Source organism: Tamandua tetradactyla, chromosome 8 (assembly GCF_023851605.1).
Source record: "Tamandua tetradactyla isolate mTamTet1 chromosome 8, mTamTet1.pri, whole genome shotgun sequence".
NCBI classification, from domain to species: Eukaryota; Metazoa; Chordata; class Mammalia; order Pilosa; family Myrmecophagidae; genus Tamandua; species Tamandua tetradactyla.
The window spans coordinates 19,077,980-19,096,905 of record NC_135334.1 but is presented as its reverse complement, the minus strand read 5'-3'; the positions used below and the strand labels follow the sequence as shown (position 1 = coordinate 19,096,905).

Genomic DNA, 18,926 nt, shown 5'->3' with positions numbered 1-18,926 from the left:
GGTTATGTTATTCTATGCCTGTTGTAAACAAGGCCAGTACTGGCTTTCGTTTAACAAAGAACAGACATAAAAACAGCTTTCTGTTTAAGAGCAGGAAGGGGAAATCTGATGGAGAAAACAGTCTGGAGTGTTGGTTGGATTTGAGGCAGATATTATGCATTTGAACTCATCTTTGACCGAGGTTTTGAGTTGTTTCTAAATGACTTCCAGGTGGCCTTGGTCCTTGTATACAAATGAAGCTGTTCATTTAGAACAGTGACTCTCTGTTTCACTGGCCCTTTTTTTCTGGTAATGATTGCAATGGATGCCATGTAGGTTGGCTCTAAATATTGCTCTTGACTCTGCAACAAGTCAGGAAATTCTGGGTTTCTGGAGCCTGCTTTCTTTGCCATTTTGGACAAATCTTTTATGCTCTTTGGGCCTGAGGTTTGAAATTGGATAGTTATTTAGAATTAGAAAGTCATGGCCTTTCAAAGCTTAGAAGGGTCCTTAAATAGCAGTAAACAGATGATGAAATCAAGGTCCTCACACAGTGGCTGGACTGAGTTTCCTGAGCCTGTGTGGCTGTCCGTATCTCACAGGCTCCGGAGATGCAAGAGGATTTGTGTGAGAAGGTAAAGTAGCAAGGTATGGAGGAAGTTCAGGCTTGGGAGCCGATGGGCCTGTTACTTAATTGTCTGTGTGAACGTGGGCAGGTTTCTCAGTGTCTCTAAGCCTGCTTCCCATCTGTTGAAAGGGGAATTAATACTTACTTCAGGCTGTTGTGGAGATTAAATGATTTTTTTGACATGTGTACCCGTGCCTGTGCAGTGACCTGTATACCTTTAGGAAGCATCACTGTGCCTTGAGGTCAGCCCCAGGTGCTTATATCCTGGCCGAGGAGAAACTGAGACACTCTGTTCACACCTTATGATCTCAAGTCTTTTCAAGGCAGCCAGCACTTTGATAGTGGTGAGGGGGTGGGGGCAAGGGGGAGAAGGGTGGCCATGACAAGCTGTCTTCTTGTTTCCCGGCAGCCATCTATCACACCTGCGAGGCCTCCAACTTCCAGTGCCACAATGGCCACTGCATTCCCCAGCGCTGGGCGTGTGATGGCGACATGGACTGCCAGGATGGCTCTGATGAGGATCCCGTCAACTGCGGTAAATGCCGATGCCCCCCACCCCGCCCCCTCCCACCCAGCTCTTCCCCAGGAAAGGAGGCGACAGATGGGCCAGGAAATCAAACGCTGTTATACTGTATCTGTGTACCCCCTCGGACCCCTGAGGCCACCCTGCCCAGCTGCTTCCTGCAGCATATAGGGGTGCATTCCGTAGTCTTCATTCCCAGACAGGCAGGTTGCCTTATTGCTTTTCCATCCCAACCTTAAAAAAAAAAAAAGAAATGGAAATCAAATAACTCACCCAGACTGCCCACGACAGTCATACTTCCGATGACCAGAAATGAGCCAACTGTTCCTGTACAGGCGGCATGTTTAATGACCAAGAGTTACCTGTTATGGTCCTTTGGAAAATGGCTCCATACCGCAATGATAGAGCTCGTTTAGGAAGAATTCTCAGTTATTTAATCACCTTTATACTAGAAAATAACCATAAAATAGCACCCATACAAACAAAATAAACCAAGTGCATCTTGACATCAAATATTTATTTGGTTCTCTATCCTTTTCTTATCCTGTTGCCATAAATGCCACATTTTCTTGGGGTTTTAGTCATTGTCTATATGTTGTTCTATATTCTCCTCCTTTCATCTTCCAGTATTAAATATAGATGTTTCCACATATCTGTATTTATTGTACTTGGCATTTTTATGAAGGATGCATATTCATCTTAAATTACTATAACCTAGTTTACTTATTCACTTCCTGGTTGGGAATTTGGATGTTTTTAGTTTTATTCTGTTATACAAAGTGAAACTATTTGTGTCCTTGCAAATATTTGGAAGACTGGTTTGTCTCTTGAGTTATTTCCTGGGTTCTGTTCCTCAATACAGAACTGCTGGGTCAAAGGTTCTGATCAGTTTTTGATTCTCATTTTTCCGGAATTCATTTCTAAAGGGTTACACGAAATGCATCTCTTCCATTAATCTATTACGTGCTTCCCCAAGTCTCCTTCTATACCATTTTATCTTTTTAGTGTTCACTAATTTAATGGGCATAAATTTTTCTTGTGTAATTTTAATTATACTGTTTTAAAAACTTTTTATGCATATAATGTTTCTCCATGTACCCAGTACTTAGTTACGATTTCTCTTTGTTTGTTGCACTTTGACTAATTGCCTTGAAACGATGACTTTTTACAGGATTAAGACACATTTAGTTGCCTTACACCATTGTGCCAAGAGTCGGGTTTGTGAAGGCTGTGCCTGCCCCGTGTGGGCTGGTCTTTAAGCCTTGTATCTGGTTGTAATTCTCTGTTCAGTTGACAGGAGGAACTAAAGCTTAGAATTCTGAGTTAGTCATCAAGAGACCTTAGACCTAATTACATTTCCCTAGGACCTCTTTGCAGAAAACCTCAGACTCTCTAACATTTCTAGGACTTGCTTTCTCCAAAGGGACTTTGAGTTTAGAATTCTGGAAGAATTAAGGTGGTGATTGATGTAAAACTGATTTGGAAGAGCAGAGGTAGATTTTATAATCAGGACTGATGTCCTCATTTCTCCATTCACCAAGACTTTTCTTTTTAAAAAACAAAATTAGATATACTTAATTTTTTGAGTAGGTAATACATTCATGGGTTCAAAACAGAAAAAATATGAAAAGTATTCAGTACAACAATTTTCTCCCTATCTGCCCAGTCCTCCTGCCTTCCTTTCAGAAAGCTATAGTAGTGTATACTTTCAGAGATGTTTTGTGCATATACAGACACATCTAAATATACTGTGCATTTTCCTATTTTACACAAATAATATTATACCACGCACACTGTTCTGTACCTATTTTTTTCAGTTAACAGTGTACCCAGGACTGTTCATACCTAGAGATCTTCAGTTTTTTCACAGTTATCCAACAAGCCAGAGTGCAGTAACTTGCTGAATAGTTCTCTGTGGATAGACTCATAGGCAGTTTTCAAGCTATTACAACCAGGGTTGCCACAAAATATCTTGTATATAAATTATTTTTCTTTTGTGTAAGTAGAATACATTTTCAGAATTGGAACTGCTAGGTCAAAAAAAAAATATATATATATATATATATATATGTCTGTAATTTTGATAGCTATTGCTGAATTGCCCTCGTTGGGCCTGGTCCACATTTATTTCCCGCCCGCCCCCTAGCCACGTGTCTCCTCACAGCCCTTCTTCTCTTTCATTGAATCACATTTCAGAGAAGAAGTGTAATGGGTTCCGCTGCCCAAATGGCACTTGCATCCCATCCAGCAAACACTGCGATGGTCTGCACGACTGCTCGGACGGCTCCGATGAGCAGTTCTGTGGTGAGTCCCCCCTCCCCCCAGCCCTGACCGCAGGAAGCACCGAGGCCTAGGCGGGTTGAGTGAATGGCCTCTGTTGGCCTAAACCCCTTCATGTCCTCCCTCCCTAGCTGCCTATGGGTAGGTTGGGCTGAGCCCAGCCTCGAGTGCTCGGCTCGGACTCTGAGGGTGATCGTGGCAGGTGGACATGGTTTGGGTAAAGGAAACCAGCAGTGAAGGGGTGGTGTGGTGATTGTGGAATTCTGGTTTATGTATTGTTGAATGTTACTGTTTAGTTTCACTATGTTCTATGAAGGGACTCATTGTTCCGAATTGGACAATTGTTTCTCCTATTTTATTGGTTTCATTAGTAATGTTGATTATTACTCAGGAAGCATATTTAGACCAGGTGAATCTGTTTATCCCCCTTTTTATTAGACTCAGAAAGATTGTTTTCGGTCAGTAGTTCTCAACCTTGTTGGTATGTTAGAATCTCCTTGGGAGCTTTAAATGATCCTGATACCTGGGTCTCTCCCTGGAAATCAGTTTAGGGTGTGGTCTAGCATTAGAATTATTTTTAAGTTGTCTTTTTAAGAGTGATTGTAAAACTGATTCCAGGCTGAGGACCAGTGCATTAGGGCAGGGTTGGCAAACTGGCCTGCAGGCAGATCTGGTCTAGAGTCACCACCATTCATACACATACTGTCCTTGGCTGCTTTTATGCTGCAGCGTCAGAGCTGAGTAGATGCAGGAGAGGCTGTGTATCAGTCAGAACACTCAAGAGAAATGGAATCAACAGGTTCTGTGCATATATATATATATATGTATATATATGTGTGTGTGTGTGAAGAGACCTTATTATGAGGAATTTGCTCAGGTGACCACAGGGCTCGCAAGTCTGAACTCTGTGGGACAGGCTGCTGCAGGCTGGAAACTCCCGATAAAGATGACGTTGAAATCCTTCGTTCATATTCCCCTAGGGAAGCTGGCTGGCTGGAAATTCCAGCAAAAAACAATGTTGAAGTTGAGGCAGAAATTCTTCGGGCCTCTAAAATTCTCAATTCTGGTATTGAAGATCCCCAACTGATTAGATGGGGAGACTCCCCACAATGCTGAGGGCAGTCTTATTTGTTAATTGTAGATGCGATCAACTAATTATAGATGCACATCCCATCTATGAAATACCCTCACAGTGACACACAGGTGTGCTTGATAAACTACTGGGCACCATAACCTAGTCAAGTTGATACGTGAAAGTAACCATCACAGACAATTTGGCTTGCCAAACCCAAAGTATTTACTCTCTGGTCCTTTATAAAGCCAACCATGTCAGTATTTTATTGATGGTGATTAAGATCATGGGTTTTGATTCCAGTTTAGACTCCCCCTTACCAGCAGTGTGCTCTTGGCACATTACTTAATGCTGCCAAACCCTTGTTTCCTCATCACCTGGACAGTAATATTTCTTACAGTGCTGCCTTGGTGACTTGCTGGTACATTCTGTGTCAACTGTGTTAGCTTAGGACTGAGAGCATAGCAAGTGCTCAATAAATAGCAGTTGCTGTTTGCCTGGACACACACCTATTCTGAAAACCAATCGCTCAGGGCTGAGGAGTGCTCAGGCAGCCAGAGTGCTCATGGCCTTTTCTCCTCCCTGGGGATGCTTCCAGAACCCCTCTGTACACACTTCATGGACTTTGTGTGCAAGAACCGCCAGCAGTGCCTGTTCCAGTCTATGGTGTGCGATGGCATCATCCAGTGCCGTGATGGATCCGACGAGGATGCGACCTTCGCGGGGTGCTGTAAGTGGGACAGGCAGGGGAGGGGATACACCACCCCTGGAGAAACTGCAAGGGGACTGGGACACCATGGAGGTATACCTCCATCTAGAGCGCAGGTCTTGATTGAGTGTTCCATCTTGCCTTTTCTGGGAGAGATCTCCTTTTGAGGCTTAAGTATTAATGTTTTTCATTGTTTGTGTGTGCACTGAGGTGAGGTTGGAGCATGACGGAGAACTTGGCTCCGTGTTCCCGGAGCTGGGGCCTCCCGTGCCGTTGCTGTATTGAACAGCACACCCGTCATGCTCTAAGCCTGCACACATGGCTTTCAGGGTCCTGTCTGCACTTTAGCCACTTTGCATACTCTATTTTACTGTCTGTTCCTCCACTAGAATGTAAGCTTCATGAGTGCAGGAGGTTTGTTTCATTTGCTACTATAGCTCTATTCCTAGAACACTTGAGTCCCCGCATACAGTAGGTGCTCAATAAATATTTGTGAAATGGTGTCATTACCCAAATGTGTACCCTTTTAAGTTTAGTTGAGCCTTTTGGTGACAAGGAATCCTGAAGTTGGAAAATCTCTTGGAAAGGGCGCTTGCCCTCTCTTCTCATTTCTGAGCGACGCTACTATTTAGAGCTTTTCAGTATGGAGTTAATCTGGGTTTTATGGATGTTTGTTCCTCCTCTAGCCCAAGACCCGGAATTCCACAAGGTTTGTGATGAGTTCAGCTTCCAGTGTCAGAATGGAGTGTGCATCAGCTTGATTTGGAAATGCGACGGGACGGATGATTGTGGCGATTACTCCGATGAAGCCAGCTGTGGTAAGGAGACTTCAAACCTGCGTCCTCTCATCTCCCCTCTTCAACTTAGAACATCCAGCTTGGATGGCGGACAGAGGCTCCCTAGACCACTCACGTGCAGGCGTTTACTTCTTCCTCGCCAGTAATTGCTGCCAGTTCTTGTATCCCAGTGTGAGGCAGTGAGTCTTGAAGCTGGATCTTGGCACATAGTAGGTGCTGGGGAAATGTTTATTCCACTTCCTTTTCATTCCCCAGTTGGGAAGATTACATTATGTATAAGAAATATGGTAGGTCAGAAATGATGGTGAATGCTTTGGAATGTGACACCCCCCCGCTAAAAGTGACAGCACAACGTAATAGAGCTGTCCTTAGCCAGCAGGCTATTATCACTAGGTAGGCTATCCCATGGGTCCAATGTCAGAATTAAACTCAAGTGACCGTTCACAGGATATAGACGTTTAGGGCAGAGAAAAAGGAATTGGGGGCCTGGAAAATGGGGACTTTGCTTGAGTTTGTGGATGTAACTTTGATTCATCGGCTCTGAGGAGCTGACTTGCCTTTCTGTGGTAGGGAAGTGCAGGTTAGCCTGGGGTTTGGGTGTAGAGGTTGGAACTTTGCGGTCACATCTGTGTAGGGAAAATGACCGATGGTGTGGTTGGCCTCCTCAGAAAACCCCACAGAAGCCCCAACCTGCTCCCGCTACTTCCAGTTCCAGTGCCAGAACGGCCACTGCATCCCAAACAGGTGGAAATGCGATGGCGAGAATGACTGCAGGGATTGGTCCGACGAAAAGGACTGTGGAGGTAAGAGGGGCTGGGGCTCCCGATGCCTCCCAGATGCACACCTTTCTGGACAGAATTATTTTGTTTCTTCAGTGCCTGACTTCTCCCTTCATTTTATTTTATTTTTTTTGGAGGGGGTATAACTCTCTGAGTTCATTTCCATCCCACCTCGGTCAGTTTCTCCTGTTCCCAGAATTATTCATGCTATATTTTGCAAGGTGCAGTGAAAGCTCCCTGTAGAACCTTGCTGCTGCAAGTGTTGTCCAGCAGTGCTCACATCTCCTTGGGGGGAGGGGTGTTAGAAATATGGAATCTCAGGCCCCACCCCAAACCCCTCGAGTCAGATTGTGCATTTAACAAGATACCCTGGTGATGTGCGTGCAGGGATGCATTTGAGAGGCTGTCATGTGGAAGGCATGCTGGTCCCTTTCCTTTCTGCTATTTTCATCTCAATGCCGTGGTTTGGGGTAGCTGCAGTTGAGTTGTCCAAAATAATTTAGCCTCAGAAGGAATTCTCCCAGCTGTCCTCTGCCCTTCCAAGTCCCCTGCCCTTTCCATCAGCCTGCAGGAACCTCTGCAAAAGCAAATTCATCTTGATATTAGCCTACATCAAGTAGAGTAGAGGAGGCAAATCTGTCCCTAAAAGAGTAAAGGGTAATATCTATTCTCAGCCCCAATATAAATGATTTTTAGATAAGCTATGGCTCAGAACCCTGCCTGTCCCTTGAATGGTGCAGCTAAAACTGAGACTTCTGCTGCAGATTTAGGACATATTATGGGCTGATATCAAGCTATTGTAACATTTTATCTTTGCGTTTCCCTGTTTGGTGTTTTTCCTTAGATTCACATGTTCTTCCCTCCCCTACTCCTGGGCCTGCCACCTGTCTGCCCAATTACTTCCGCTGCAGCAGTGGGGCCTGCGTGATGGACAGCTGGGTGTGTGATGGGTACCGAGATTGTATGGATGGCTCGGATGAGGAGGCCTGCCCCTCTCCCGGTGAGTCCTGACCCCAGCCCTCTCCCGTGGTGCCTGCTGCTCATGGAGAAGACCTGAGTGGATGCCCCGGGTGCAGACTCAGTCTAAAAAGAAACACATGTGTACCACCCTCTGGGTGCTCTGTGCTCTGCAGCCAGCCTGCTTCTCACCAACAGTGCACCTCCAGAGCAGGGAGCCATCAGGGCTTCTCCCGGATCGCAGGGCCATGGAAAGTTGGAACTGGAATATCTCAACTTCTATAATAACTACTACCCTGATCTTCCTGCAAGCAAAGACCAGCCACTGTGCTTCCCGCCACTGCTGGAGTTGGGCTACTTTTGCTACTTCCCCAGCGGGAGATTACAACTGGGGAGGATTTTTGTGTGTCTGTTAAGCTCTCAGGGGAGTAAGTCCAATTTTCCTACTTGCTCGCCGCGTGGCCCAGTGCTGCTATAAAAAGGGTAAGCACTGCCATCTAGTGGCTGGACATAGAGAGGCAACTGAAGGTGTCTGCAGCAGCCGTATTGCCCGAGATGGGCGGTAGACCTGTAAGCCCATTTTAGTTCATGCCCCGAACTGCATGCAGAAGAGAGCTGAGGACACTGGGTCCCTTTCTGTGAAGGATTCTATTTTTGAACTCAGTTATAGTAAGAGAATAAACTGTTGTTTGCTGAGATTTGCACAGTCCTTTTACCCCACAGACTTCTTGGTTAACAGTCTAATTTTCCTCCTTTAAGATTATTTTCATCCCACTGCTTCCCTGCTTAAAAGGATCAGTGGTTTCCTCTTCTCCAGAAGATCACATCTTGACCCTTGATTCCTATTTTCAAGACCTTGTGTGAGCTGATCCCTCCCCACATTCCTTCTTACATTAGTCAAGCTGAACTCCTCATAGCTCTGGACAGACTTGTTTCTTTGCTGCTTGTGCTCCTTCACCTGGGTTTTTGCTCTTATCAGAAATTTCTCTCTTTCTCCTTTGAGTTTCCCTGTCTGTGACACCCGTCTTCTATCAGGGCAAAGGGAAGCGAGGCTTTTGTAGCTTCAGAGGCCTCGAGACACCAATATTTCTCAAAGTATGGCACAAAGGCCACCCTTAATGGAATTGCTTGATGTTTATAAAAAACGCAGAATCAGAATGTCAGGGTGGAGCCCAGGAGTTCCCCGTATGACTCTTGGATTCATTAAAGTTTGAGGTTCCTGCTCTAAGCAAGTGGTTCACAATTATCCCTTTAATTCTAGCTTCCATGGGCTTTCACTGACTCCTTTAGCCGATGTCAGTCTCTTTTCTGGTCTCATTGAACTTAGCTGTTGTTCCTTTGATTCTTAATTATGCCCTGCCATATAGTGCTTCCTGATTATTTCTCACACATACGTTTTTCTTCCCATTATGGTTGTGTGGATCTCGTGTTTGGGGATCATGCAGCATACCACTTTGGAATCCCTAACTGTGCCTGTCACAATAATAGGCATCCTGGAAATGCTTCTCAAGTTTAAATGAATCGTAAGCAACACAAAACCTTTTGTTTTCTCTCCTTCCCCCCAAAAGGCCCATGTGTCCATTTGATAACTTGATTATCTTTCTCTCAAAACTGATTTTGGCTATGAGAACTAATAAATGATCCCTCCTGGGCATGGGTCTGGTCCTGGCACCATGGGAACAACGGTGCCTTCTGGGCCAAGGGAGATAAAGAGATGTAATGAAATAAGTCATCAGGGGCCAAGAAAGATCAGATGGAGTTCAGAGGCTATTCTGGAGGCAGCTCTTATACAAGCTTCAGTTAGATAGTGCTGATTGCCGTGGTTTGCTAACCCCCAACCCTCACTCCTGTTGACCCTTGAGAACATCTAGGGCTAGAACTGAGACTCTTTAAAGGTTTCATGTACTAGGTTTGCTTTCCTGGAACCTGTAATTCTCAGAGGGTTCCTGGATCGGATGGGTCCTGAGACCCAGAGTGACCGGCCTCTCCAAGATTATCAATCAATAACACCCCTTATCCTGTAGTGTCGACACCCTTTCTCAACATGAAAAAGTCAGAACGGGCATTGCCCAAAGGTCCTTATAGATTGGGAGAAGGACAGAGGAGAAGGAGGAGGCGTAACCGAGAATAGGATTTGGCAGATGAGATGAGTATGGCTGCTGAATCACAGCGTTTTGAAGCAGCTGGAAGGAAAAATCTGAGATGGAGGAATGATAGCCCACGACAGACTCTGGGATCTGTTCTGTAACTACTTTTGAAAATTGTTGCTTTTTTCTTCCTTTGCATTGTATATATGTTATATTTTACAATAAAAAATATTAAAAAATATAAACAAATAATCCCGTCAACATCCCCAAAGCACCAAGATCAGTGCATTGAATTGGTTTTGGAAGTTGCCCAGCCCTTTTGTTACGAAAAGGTCAATTAAAAATATCTCTTTCCTAGCAAATGTCACTACCACCTCCTCCACCCGGCTTGGGCAGTGTGATCGATTTGAGTTTGAGTGCCGGCAGCCCAAGAAGTGCATCCCCAACTGGAAGCGCTGTGACGGTCACCGGGACTGCCAGGATGGCCAGGACGAGGACAACTGCCGTGAGTATTCGAGGGGCACTTGGCCCCTGGGGCGGATTTTCGGAAACATGATGTCCGTGGCTTATGCTTCACTTCTGGACCTGCGCGCTCAAGCGTGTGATTCTGTGCACTCAGGTGTGACCAGTTTTTTACTAGACTCTCACACAGGAGCTTTGCCACTGGATCCATGTCTTTGTGATAAGTCACATTCTTTTTAAGAAGTTGGCTGCATGTTAAATACCAGGAGCATTTCCAATTGGAATACTCACTGAACGACTGAGGAAAATATCTTAAATAGGTTTTTTTGTTTGTACTACTGTAGACGTGTTCAATTGTGTGCTGGTTCTTTTGGGAAAATTTAGTGAACATCTGCTGGGTGTAGAGGCTGTACTATTGAAAGAATTGCATCCAGCACCCAGATAAGAATTTCTGTCTCACCTCTTAGGGTGATTCTTGTTGGTAAGATGGAATTTATACACTGGAAACACATGGAGGCTAGTGAGAAGGCCGTCTGAGCCAAGTGTGAAAGGAGACACGCATTGTGTATGTGCTGGGAATGGGCAGTTGTCACGCGCAGTGGGTCCCAGTCTTGGTGTCCGCTCCTCTGGTAGACCCAGGGGGAATCTGTGAAGTAGGAATGTGCAGCAGTGTGATGGAAGGGGATATAGCCCTGCCAGACTGGACCATCGAATGGCTCTCTTGAGGCAGGGTGTGACAGCAGATGACCTGTAGGTTGGAACACAGAGACAAGGTCATGCCTGGTACTCTCACGTGGACCAGTCAGCTCGTTTGGATGCTGGCTGCAAGCTGAGTCCACTTCTGCCCCGATGGGTCCTGCTGTGATGTGCAGGCCCAGGGCTGACCCTGCACCACCACCATCAGAGTGGACCACGGCTGTCATTGGGTGGCCCCTGCTTTAGGGTTTGCCCCTCCATCCTGATGATTTGTTCAGCTCCGTAAAGCAGGCAGCAGATGCTCTAACCACTTAACCTTTTATTGTCAAAGTGGGTGTTTCTCACATGCTGATCTATTTCTGTCCTGGTGATGGTGGAGGAAAACGGCAATGTCCTTTTCACCTCTCTGCTGAGAGCCTTGCTCCAGCCCTAACCTCAGGCAGCAAACAGCTCTATTCCTCCTCTTTATCCCTGTCCTGGCCCCACTTGTTTCTCTTAAAATACAGTCTCTACTCGGAAATTTTATAGAGACAGTGTGGGATCTAATGTTGATAGGGTTAACAATCCCCCTATTCCTGTAATTCAGTAGTTTTGACATTTACGTGATTTAGAAGGAGCACATGGAAGAGGGCGTATAAAAAAGTATAAACTTGGGGGCTTCACCTGGGACCAGTTGAAGCAGAAGTGATGGGGGAGGGGTACTTGGGAATCCATACTTCTTTAGAAATATCCTTACTGATTCTTAGGATCAGGAAATATAGCTCAGCCCTACATGTTTCACCAGCGAGGCTTGGGAGGAAAGGAAACACGAATAGGCTATGCCTTGTACTGTAGCCTGGTTCTCCATAAGGCTCCTGTCTGCTTAAGAGGAAAGGGTGTGTGCCCCATAACATCTCCGGTAGGGTTAAACAGATGTTTTGGTCACACATGACATGGCACAGATCAGGTTGCAGGAGATACAGATTCTAGTGGGAGGACCGAGTCAGTAGGTATGACAGAGGTGGTATGGCCAACCCTAGAAGTGTATTGATGGAACGACAGTTGTTCAGGGGTGGGCATGCCCAGCGTTCTTGAGATGGGGTCTGGCGTCCAGCAAAGGCATCAGAGCTGCTGACCCTGGCAAGGTTTTCGTGGAGAATGGTGGGGCAGCTGGAAGATGATGTGTGCCCTGGTCATGAGGAAGTGGCTTACACAAAGGCTCAGAGGCATGAGACAACTCCGGAGAGTGGCTGTGGATGGGGCGGTGAGCGTGTGCAGAGAAGTACGCAGGGGACTAGTGTAGGGCCACCACGCGTGGACTTTATCCTCCTGGCATGGGGAGCCATTGCAGAGTTTTAGGGAGAGGGGCTTTTTGTATTTTAGATCATTTGGACTTTATCATTTGGGGAGGGGGAGGAGACCTTGGGGACCAGAGTAGTTGGGGGAGACTGTGGTGGGAGTGGAGGTTGAAAGGGGGGAAGGGCACGTGGTATTTTGGAGGTAATGGTAACAGAATCCAGTGATTCATTGGCCTTGGGGGTCAGAAAGGAGAAGAGTGGAGGTTTTTCCTCTGGCTGACTGGGTGATGGATGGTCATGCTGCCAGCTAAGCTGGGTGGTGCTGAAGGTGAGGATTTGCACGTTTCCTTGCAGGGAGATGGGTGGGGAGGGATGGTCATGGGTTCATTCATTGGCATGGTGAGTGACTTAGATTTCTTCAGGGAAACAGAACTGACAGGAAAGGTAAATATATGTATATAAATGTATATATATGTGTGTGTGTTTGTGTGTGTGTGTATGTGTATATGTATGTATATAAACATTACAAGATTCATTGAAGGAATTGGCTCACGTAACCATGGGGATTGGCAAATCTGAATTCATTAGACCACAAGTTGGGAACTCCAGTAAAAGTTTCTGTGAATCCCTTAGGAGAAGCTGGCTGCCCGAAGCAGCTTTTTTCTGACTGCTGAAATCATCAGTTTCCTGTTAAGATCTTCACCTGCTTGGATGGGAGTATTTGCTGAAGGCCATCTCCTGTTTTGATTGTAGATGTAATCGCCTAGAGACACAATTAGCTGGCAAATGATTTAAACTCAGAAGCATCCTGAGAGTAACAATCTGATCAGGACTTGTTTGACCAAACACTTGGATGCTATAACCTGGCCATGTTGACAGATGAACTTAACAGTCCTCAGAGGGTCAGTGGGTCTGAGGTAGCACAACCATGCTGGTGGGGAGGAGGGCAGATCAGAAACTAGAGGAGGCATTTTCTTCCTCTTCATTTCACAACGTCTCTGTCCTTCTTGGTGATTGTCACCCTTACTTCATTAGTGAATCTTTGCCAGTGTTTGCACTTCTACTGTTTTCTCTCTGTATGTAGCTATAGGCTTTGGGTGACAAATTTCGTTGGATCCAGATATGCTCTGACTCGAGAAAAATCATCTTGGCCAAGAATTTAACTTCAGGAACAAAGTCCATGTATTTCCAAATGTGTAGTTTTTTTTGTCCTAATGTTTGCTTTTCTCCAGTTCAAGGGGCCCCCAGGGTTCCTTTCATCTCTTTAACTGTCAGTGCTGCTTTTGTTTTGGCTGTTGGAATGATTTTCCCTTGTCTAGAAGTTAGGGGATTTGATAAGTTGCTACCTTAGAGGTCTTTGTTCAAGAAATACCCCTTTAAGTCTTTGAGTCTTTCTATTTTCTCAATTTCCAAGCTAAGGTGGTTTTTTGTTTTGTTTTGCTTGCTTGTCATTTAGTTTAGAAACACCAAATACTTGCTGCCCGAAATCAGGAATTGTGTAGATTCAAATGTATTGGGGGCGTGTGGGGAGGGGTGTGTATCAATCCCTCTGTATTTGTATATGTGATACTTGTTATCTGGAACTCATAAACCAAAAGGATTCACATAAGTTACTTTCTTACTACTTATATTTTCCAATCTTATAAGTAAATAAACTAAACTAATTCAGATAGGAATATTTTTTATTTCTTGGTTTATATTACCACATTACAACCCTTTCCCATATCTTTGTTACTTCTATATTTGTAGGGTTAAGCTTTTCTTTTTATCAAAATTAATGAAGGTTTTGCTCCCACTTGTTATTGTGATTTGGATTGGCAGTTGGAGTTCATCTTCAATGTCATTAATTCTTTGGCTGAGTGTCAATTTCATTTTAAATTTCTTTAGTGTGTAACGGGGAGCTGTAGCCTGCTCAATCTTTAGCAGATCTTTCCCGCTTGTCCCATTGCCTTGCATATAATTTCTCAGTTACATATGTACATATTTACTTGTTTTCTGACTTTTTCCCTCAACAGAAGGTAAGTTCAGTGTGGGCAGAACTTTGTTTTATATATTCCCATATTCTCAGACTCTGCAACAGAACCTGATAGTAGGTCTTCAGTAAATGATTATTGGATGGATGGATGGATGATGAATAGAGGGTTGAATTCTGTCTTGGACAAGGCAGACCATTATAGTGATGGTTCGCAAGCCTTTTTTTAATACCCAAAAGCCCTCTCACCCTTTCCTCCCAAAGAAAAATCATTTTTGACTGAGCAGAGATGAGGGATTTTAGTTTCACACTCAACTTCGATATTTCCCTTCTCCCCATTGAAAGTTCCTGTATTAGAAAACTCTTTTAAGAAAGTGAAGTATATGGGCAGGCCATGGTGGCTCAGCAGACAGAGTTCTCACCTGCCATGCTGGAGACCTGGGTTTGACTTCTGGTGCCTGCCCATGTAAAAAAAAGAAAAAAAAAGAAGTATGTTCCTCCATCTTAGAGACTCATGCAAAGTCTTAATTCGTCTTTCACATGAAAACTCGTCAGTTGTTAAAACATTCCGCCCCTCTACCCTTTATCTTTTCATCTCTAGGAAAATATCTTAGATCCTTTATCAATTTCTCTTGATTATCTTGGCTCTCTCATGTGAATATTTTCCAGTTTATCTGCTTTCAGCTTGATGCATGCTTTGCAGAAGAGGATTCAGGTACAAAATAGGATTCCCTGGCCTATTTTGATGACCAATGTAGAGCTTGTAAAAAGTATACATAGTCAGTTCCATGTTTCTCAGTCGGTAACTTGGGGGCAAGTCCTAGGATTCCAGTTTTTAGAAGTTCCCCAGAAGACTGTTAAGAATCCCTGCTGTAGATTCTTTACTCTCAGATTGTTATAATGGTCTAGTGGTCTCTTTGGCATTTTCTTTTGGTATTGATATCCTGGGGATGTAACTTTCAGGGTCTGCTTAAATGAATTTATTAAATCCATTTTAGATTAAAGGGTTTCAGTCTAGAATTCATGTATGGATAATATTGATAGGAAATTGTATCACTACTGTATGGAAAAATTGGGTGTATATATTTCAATGGCAGGGGGCATCAAGAGCTAGGAAAGGGTTATAGCTTGAGTCCCAGTGGAGAAATTATAGTTTGAACTCAGAAAATCAAAACATAACCCCCAATATAAGATGTGGGCAAATACAGAGGTTAGAATGTGTATTCGTTTTTTCTTTTCACTGGTGATATCAAAATACCACAAACTCAGTGGCCTAGAACAGCACACATTTACTGTTTTGGTTTGCTTATACTGCTGGAATGCCGTAGACCAGAGATGGAAAGGCTTTTAAAAAGGGAATTTATTAAGTTACGTGTTTACACTTCTAAGGCCATGAAAATGCCCAAACTAAGGCATCCAGAGAAAGAAACCTTGACTCAAGAAAGGTTGATGTCTGCCATGTAGGAAGGCACGTGGCTGGCATCTGCCAGCCCTTGTTCTTTGTTACATTGCTTCCAGCTTCTGATGCCAGTGGTTTCCTCTCTAAGTGTCTGTGGGCCTTTACTTAGCTCCTCCACAACTCTGTATTCTGGCTTGCTTAGCATCTCATGGGAAAGCACATGGCGACGTCTGCTGGGCTGTGAATCTCCAACGTTTGCTTGGATCTCCAAGCATCCACATCTGTGTGTCTGCTCTCTCTGTCAGCACTCCTGGCATTTCCAGATGTCTGTGTCTCTGTCGGCTCGGTTCCTGTCTAGCTTCTGTCAGCTTTCTCAGCTCCTGGCGACTCCTAGGGCTCCTGCATTTCCAGACATTTGTCTGCATCTGCATCTGAGGTTTCACCAAAATATTTCCCGTTTTTTAAAGGACTTCAATAAACTAATCAAGACCCATCTTGAATGGGCCAGTCACATCTCCATCTAATCAAGAGGCCACACCCACAATTGGGCATGCTGCATCTCCATGGAGTAATCTAGTTAAAAGGGTTCCACCCTACAGTATTGAATCCGGATTGAAGGACATGGCTTTTCTGGGGTACACAACACTTTCAAACTAGCAAATTTACCCAAATAGATACCTGTACACTGATGTTCAAGGCAGCATTATTCACAGTAGTCTGAAGATGGAAATAACCCACTTCATCAACCCAAGAATGAATAAACAAAATGTAGTCTATCCATATGATGGATTATTATTCAGCCACAAAAAGGGATGAGGTTCTGATGCACAGTACAACAGGGAGGAACCTTGAAGACGTGATGCTGAATGAAATAAGCCAGACATATAAGGGCAAATATTGTATGATTCCACCTATATGAAATATTCACCATGAGCAAATTCTTAGAGATAGAAAGTAGATTAGAGGTTACTGGGTTGAATGGAGGGAGAGTGAGGAGGAGCCTAATGGGTACAGAGTTTCCCTTTGGGGTGGTGAAAAAGTTTTGGAGATGGATGTTGGTGATGGTAGCACACCATTGTAATTGTAACTAATAACACTGAATTGTACACTAAAAATGGTTAAAATGGCAAATTTTATATCTATGCTGCCACAATTAAAAAAAAACAAACTCATACATTTATTATCATACAGTCTATAGGTCAGAAGCCTGACAAGGGTCTCCCTGAGCTAAAATCAAGTTGTCAGCAGGGCTGCATTGCTCCCCATGGACTCTGGCAATGGTTAGTTTCCTTGCCTTTTCCAGCTTCTAAAGGCAGCCCATATGTAGCTCCTTTTCTCCATTTTTATAGCCAGCAACATTGGTTCTCTTTTATCCTTTTTTGTCTTAGCATTTTTCTTTCTTCATAGTTTTCTTTCCTGACCACAACTGAGATGCTTTCTCTGCTTTTAAGAACCTGTGTGAGGGGTTCCAAGGATGCTCAGTGGTAGAATTCTCGCCTGCCATGTGGGAGAGCCTGGCTTTGATGCCCGATCCATGTACTTCCCAAACAAACAGAGAAACCAAGAAAAACAAACAAACAAACAAATTCAACAAATGGTGCTGCAATAACAGGATAGTCACATGGAAAAGGAGTGAAATGTGATCCCGCCATAGAGCATACGAAAGCAAAAAACAAGAGAACCTATGTGATTAGATCAGACCTGCCTGTATAACCCAGGATACTCTTTTCATGTCAAGATCCTTCACTTATTCACTCCGGAAATCCCTTTTGCTGTAGGTAAAACATAGGTAGCATATGAACAGATTCCAGGGATTAGGGACATGGACCGCTTTGGTTTAGAGTAGAAAGATTCATTTTAGACCCTCCTGGCTGGTGAGTTGGGTTTCTGGTGTAGCCGTTTCCTTGGAGCTGCCATCCTTGTGCAGGATTGGCCGAGGACTGGGCAGGTGGGACCCCTGACTGGCTTGGATCACAGGTTTGCTTTCTTTAGCCATTCCCTTTTTTCTGTCTTTTTAGGATCATTTGCACTATAGTGTCTTAACTTCCTTTCTGGATCCCTCATCCCGTCTTCCTGTTTCAGAAATGAGACCATCAAACTATGGTTAATAACCCAGCCATAGGATTGCATAACCCTTCACTTCCCAAAATTCTTTATTTGCATCATCTTGTTTTATGTAAAAATGCTTTGAAAACCTGTACAATTAAAAATACTATTGTAAGGGAGGCATAGATGTTATCATTTAGCTATTACATTATTACCCAAACTGGAGTGTCATGGCAAGCCGCAAAATGGCGGTGATCGTAGGATCTGTAGTAATACTGTCAGGTCACAGGTACAGTTTGTTAATTCACACTGTGAGTCGGGTGCTTTCTCAGGTGTTCAATCTCAGACCTTTACAGACACAATGGCCACGGAATTATTAACCCAATTTTATGTAAAGGAGCTGAGCTTTGGAGATATTAAGCAGTCTGCTCAAGCTCACACAGGGCAAGGGTTTGAACCCAGGTTTGTTTAACCCAAAGCTCTTGCTCTTCTTGAAGGCTGATTCCAACTCTTAATGTTAGATATGATGGTATCAAGTTCCGTCCTAAATCTCCTCCAGCCTCATTCCAGAGGCATATTTAAAGCAGAAGCCGATGAGTTCTGGGAAGCCAAACCGCTTTTCCTGATCATGAGTGAAGACTGAGGTCCCCCTTTAGGACCATTGCTTTTCGACCTGGCCACTCCCCTGTGGGTTTATGAAGGTTCTCTGTGTTTCAGCCACACACAGCACCCTGACGTGCATGAGCGTGGAGTTCAAGTGCGAGGATGGCGAGACGTGCATTGTCCTCTCTGAGCGCTGCGACGGCTTCCTGGATTGCTCGGACGAGAGTGACGAGCGGAACTGCAGTGGTGAGTTCTGGGTTCTGCGCTGGTCATCTGGGCCATGCCCTCCCTTTACCTGTCCTGTAAACACACCTCCAGCTAGAACCCTTTGCCACTGTTGCTCACTTTGAAAATGAAATCGATTGGTGCCCAACTTCTGTCCATTGAGTGAGGTGAGGTTAGCCTGACTGTGTTGTGACTTACAGCCAACCTCCTTCCCATTAGCAAAAGGCCAATCTTAGGTTTGTTTTAAATGGACTTCCCATCCCATGTTGGTGCACTGGCACCCTCACAGAGCCTCGGGCTTTGTGGTAAGGTTAACTAAGTCACTTCTGGCTATAGTTCATTTAGAAACAGATCCTGCCATGGCATTGTTCTTGGACTTAGCATTTTGTATTGAGAAACAGACTTCAAGGGTCACAGGCAGGAAGGAGGTGAAAA

At 44.4% G+C, this 18,926-nt stretch overlaps 1 protein-coding gene across 3 annotated transcripts in view; it reads left to right on the top strand.

The window, feature by feature from the left end:
• Nucleotides 1-18,926, top strand: part of SORL1 (sortilin related receptor 1) — a 180,985-nt gene that overhangs the window by 120,894 nt on the left and 41,165 nt on the right. For all 3 annotated transcript variants that reach the window (XM_077112638.1, XM_077112637.1, XM_077112639.1), the window contains exons 26-33: nucleotides 1,017-1,142; nucleotides 3,327-3,434; nucleotides 5,081-5,212; nucleotides 5,878-6,009; nucleotides 6,657-6,791; nucleotides 7,612-7,767; nucleotides 10,170-10,316; nucleotides 18,381-18,512. In XM_077112638.1, coding sequence (XP_076968753.1) covers nucleotides 1,017-1,142; nucleotides 3,327-3,434; nucleotides 5,081-5,212; nucleotides 5,878-6,009; nucleotides 6,657-6,791; nucleotides 7,612-7,767; nucleotides 10,170-10,316; nucleotides 18,381-18,512 — 1,068 coding nt within the window. The remainder of the gene's footprint in view (nucleotides 1-1,016; nucleotides 1,143-3,326; nucleotides 3,435-5,080; nucleotides 5,213-5,877; nucleotides 6,010-6,656; nucleotides 6,792-7,611; nucleotides 7,768-10,169; nucleotides 10,317-18,380; nucleotides 18,513-18,926) is intronic.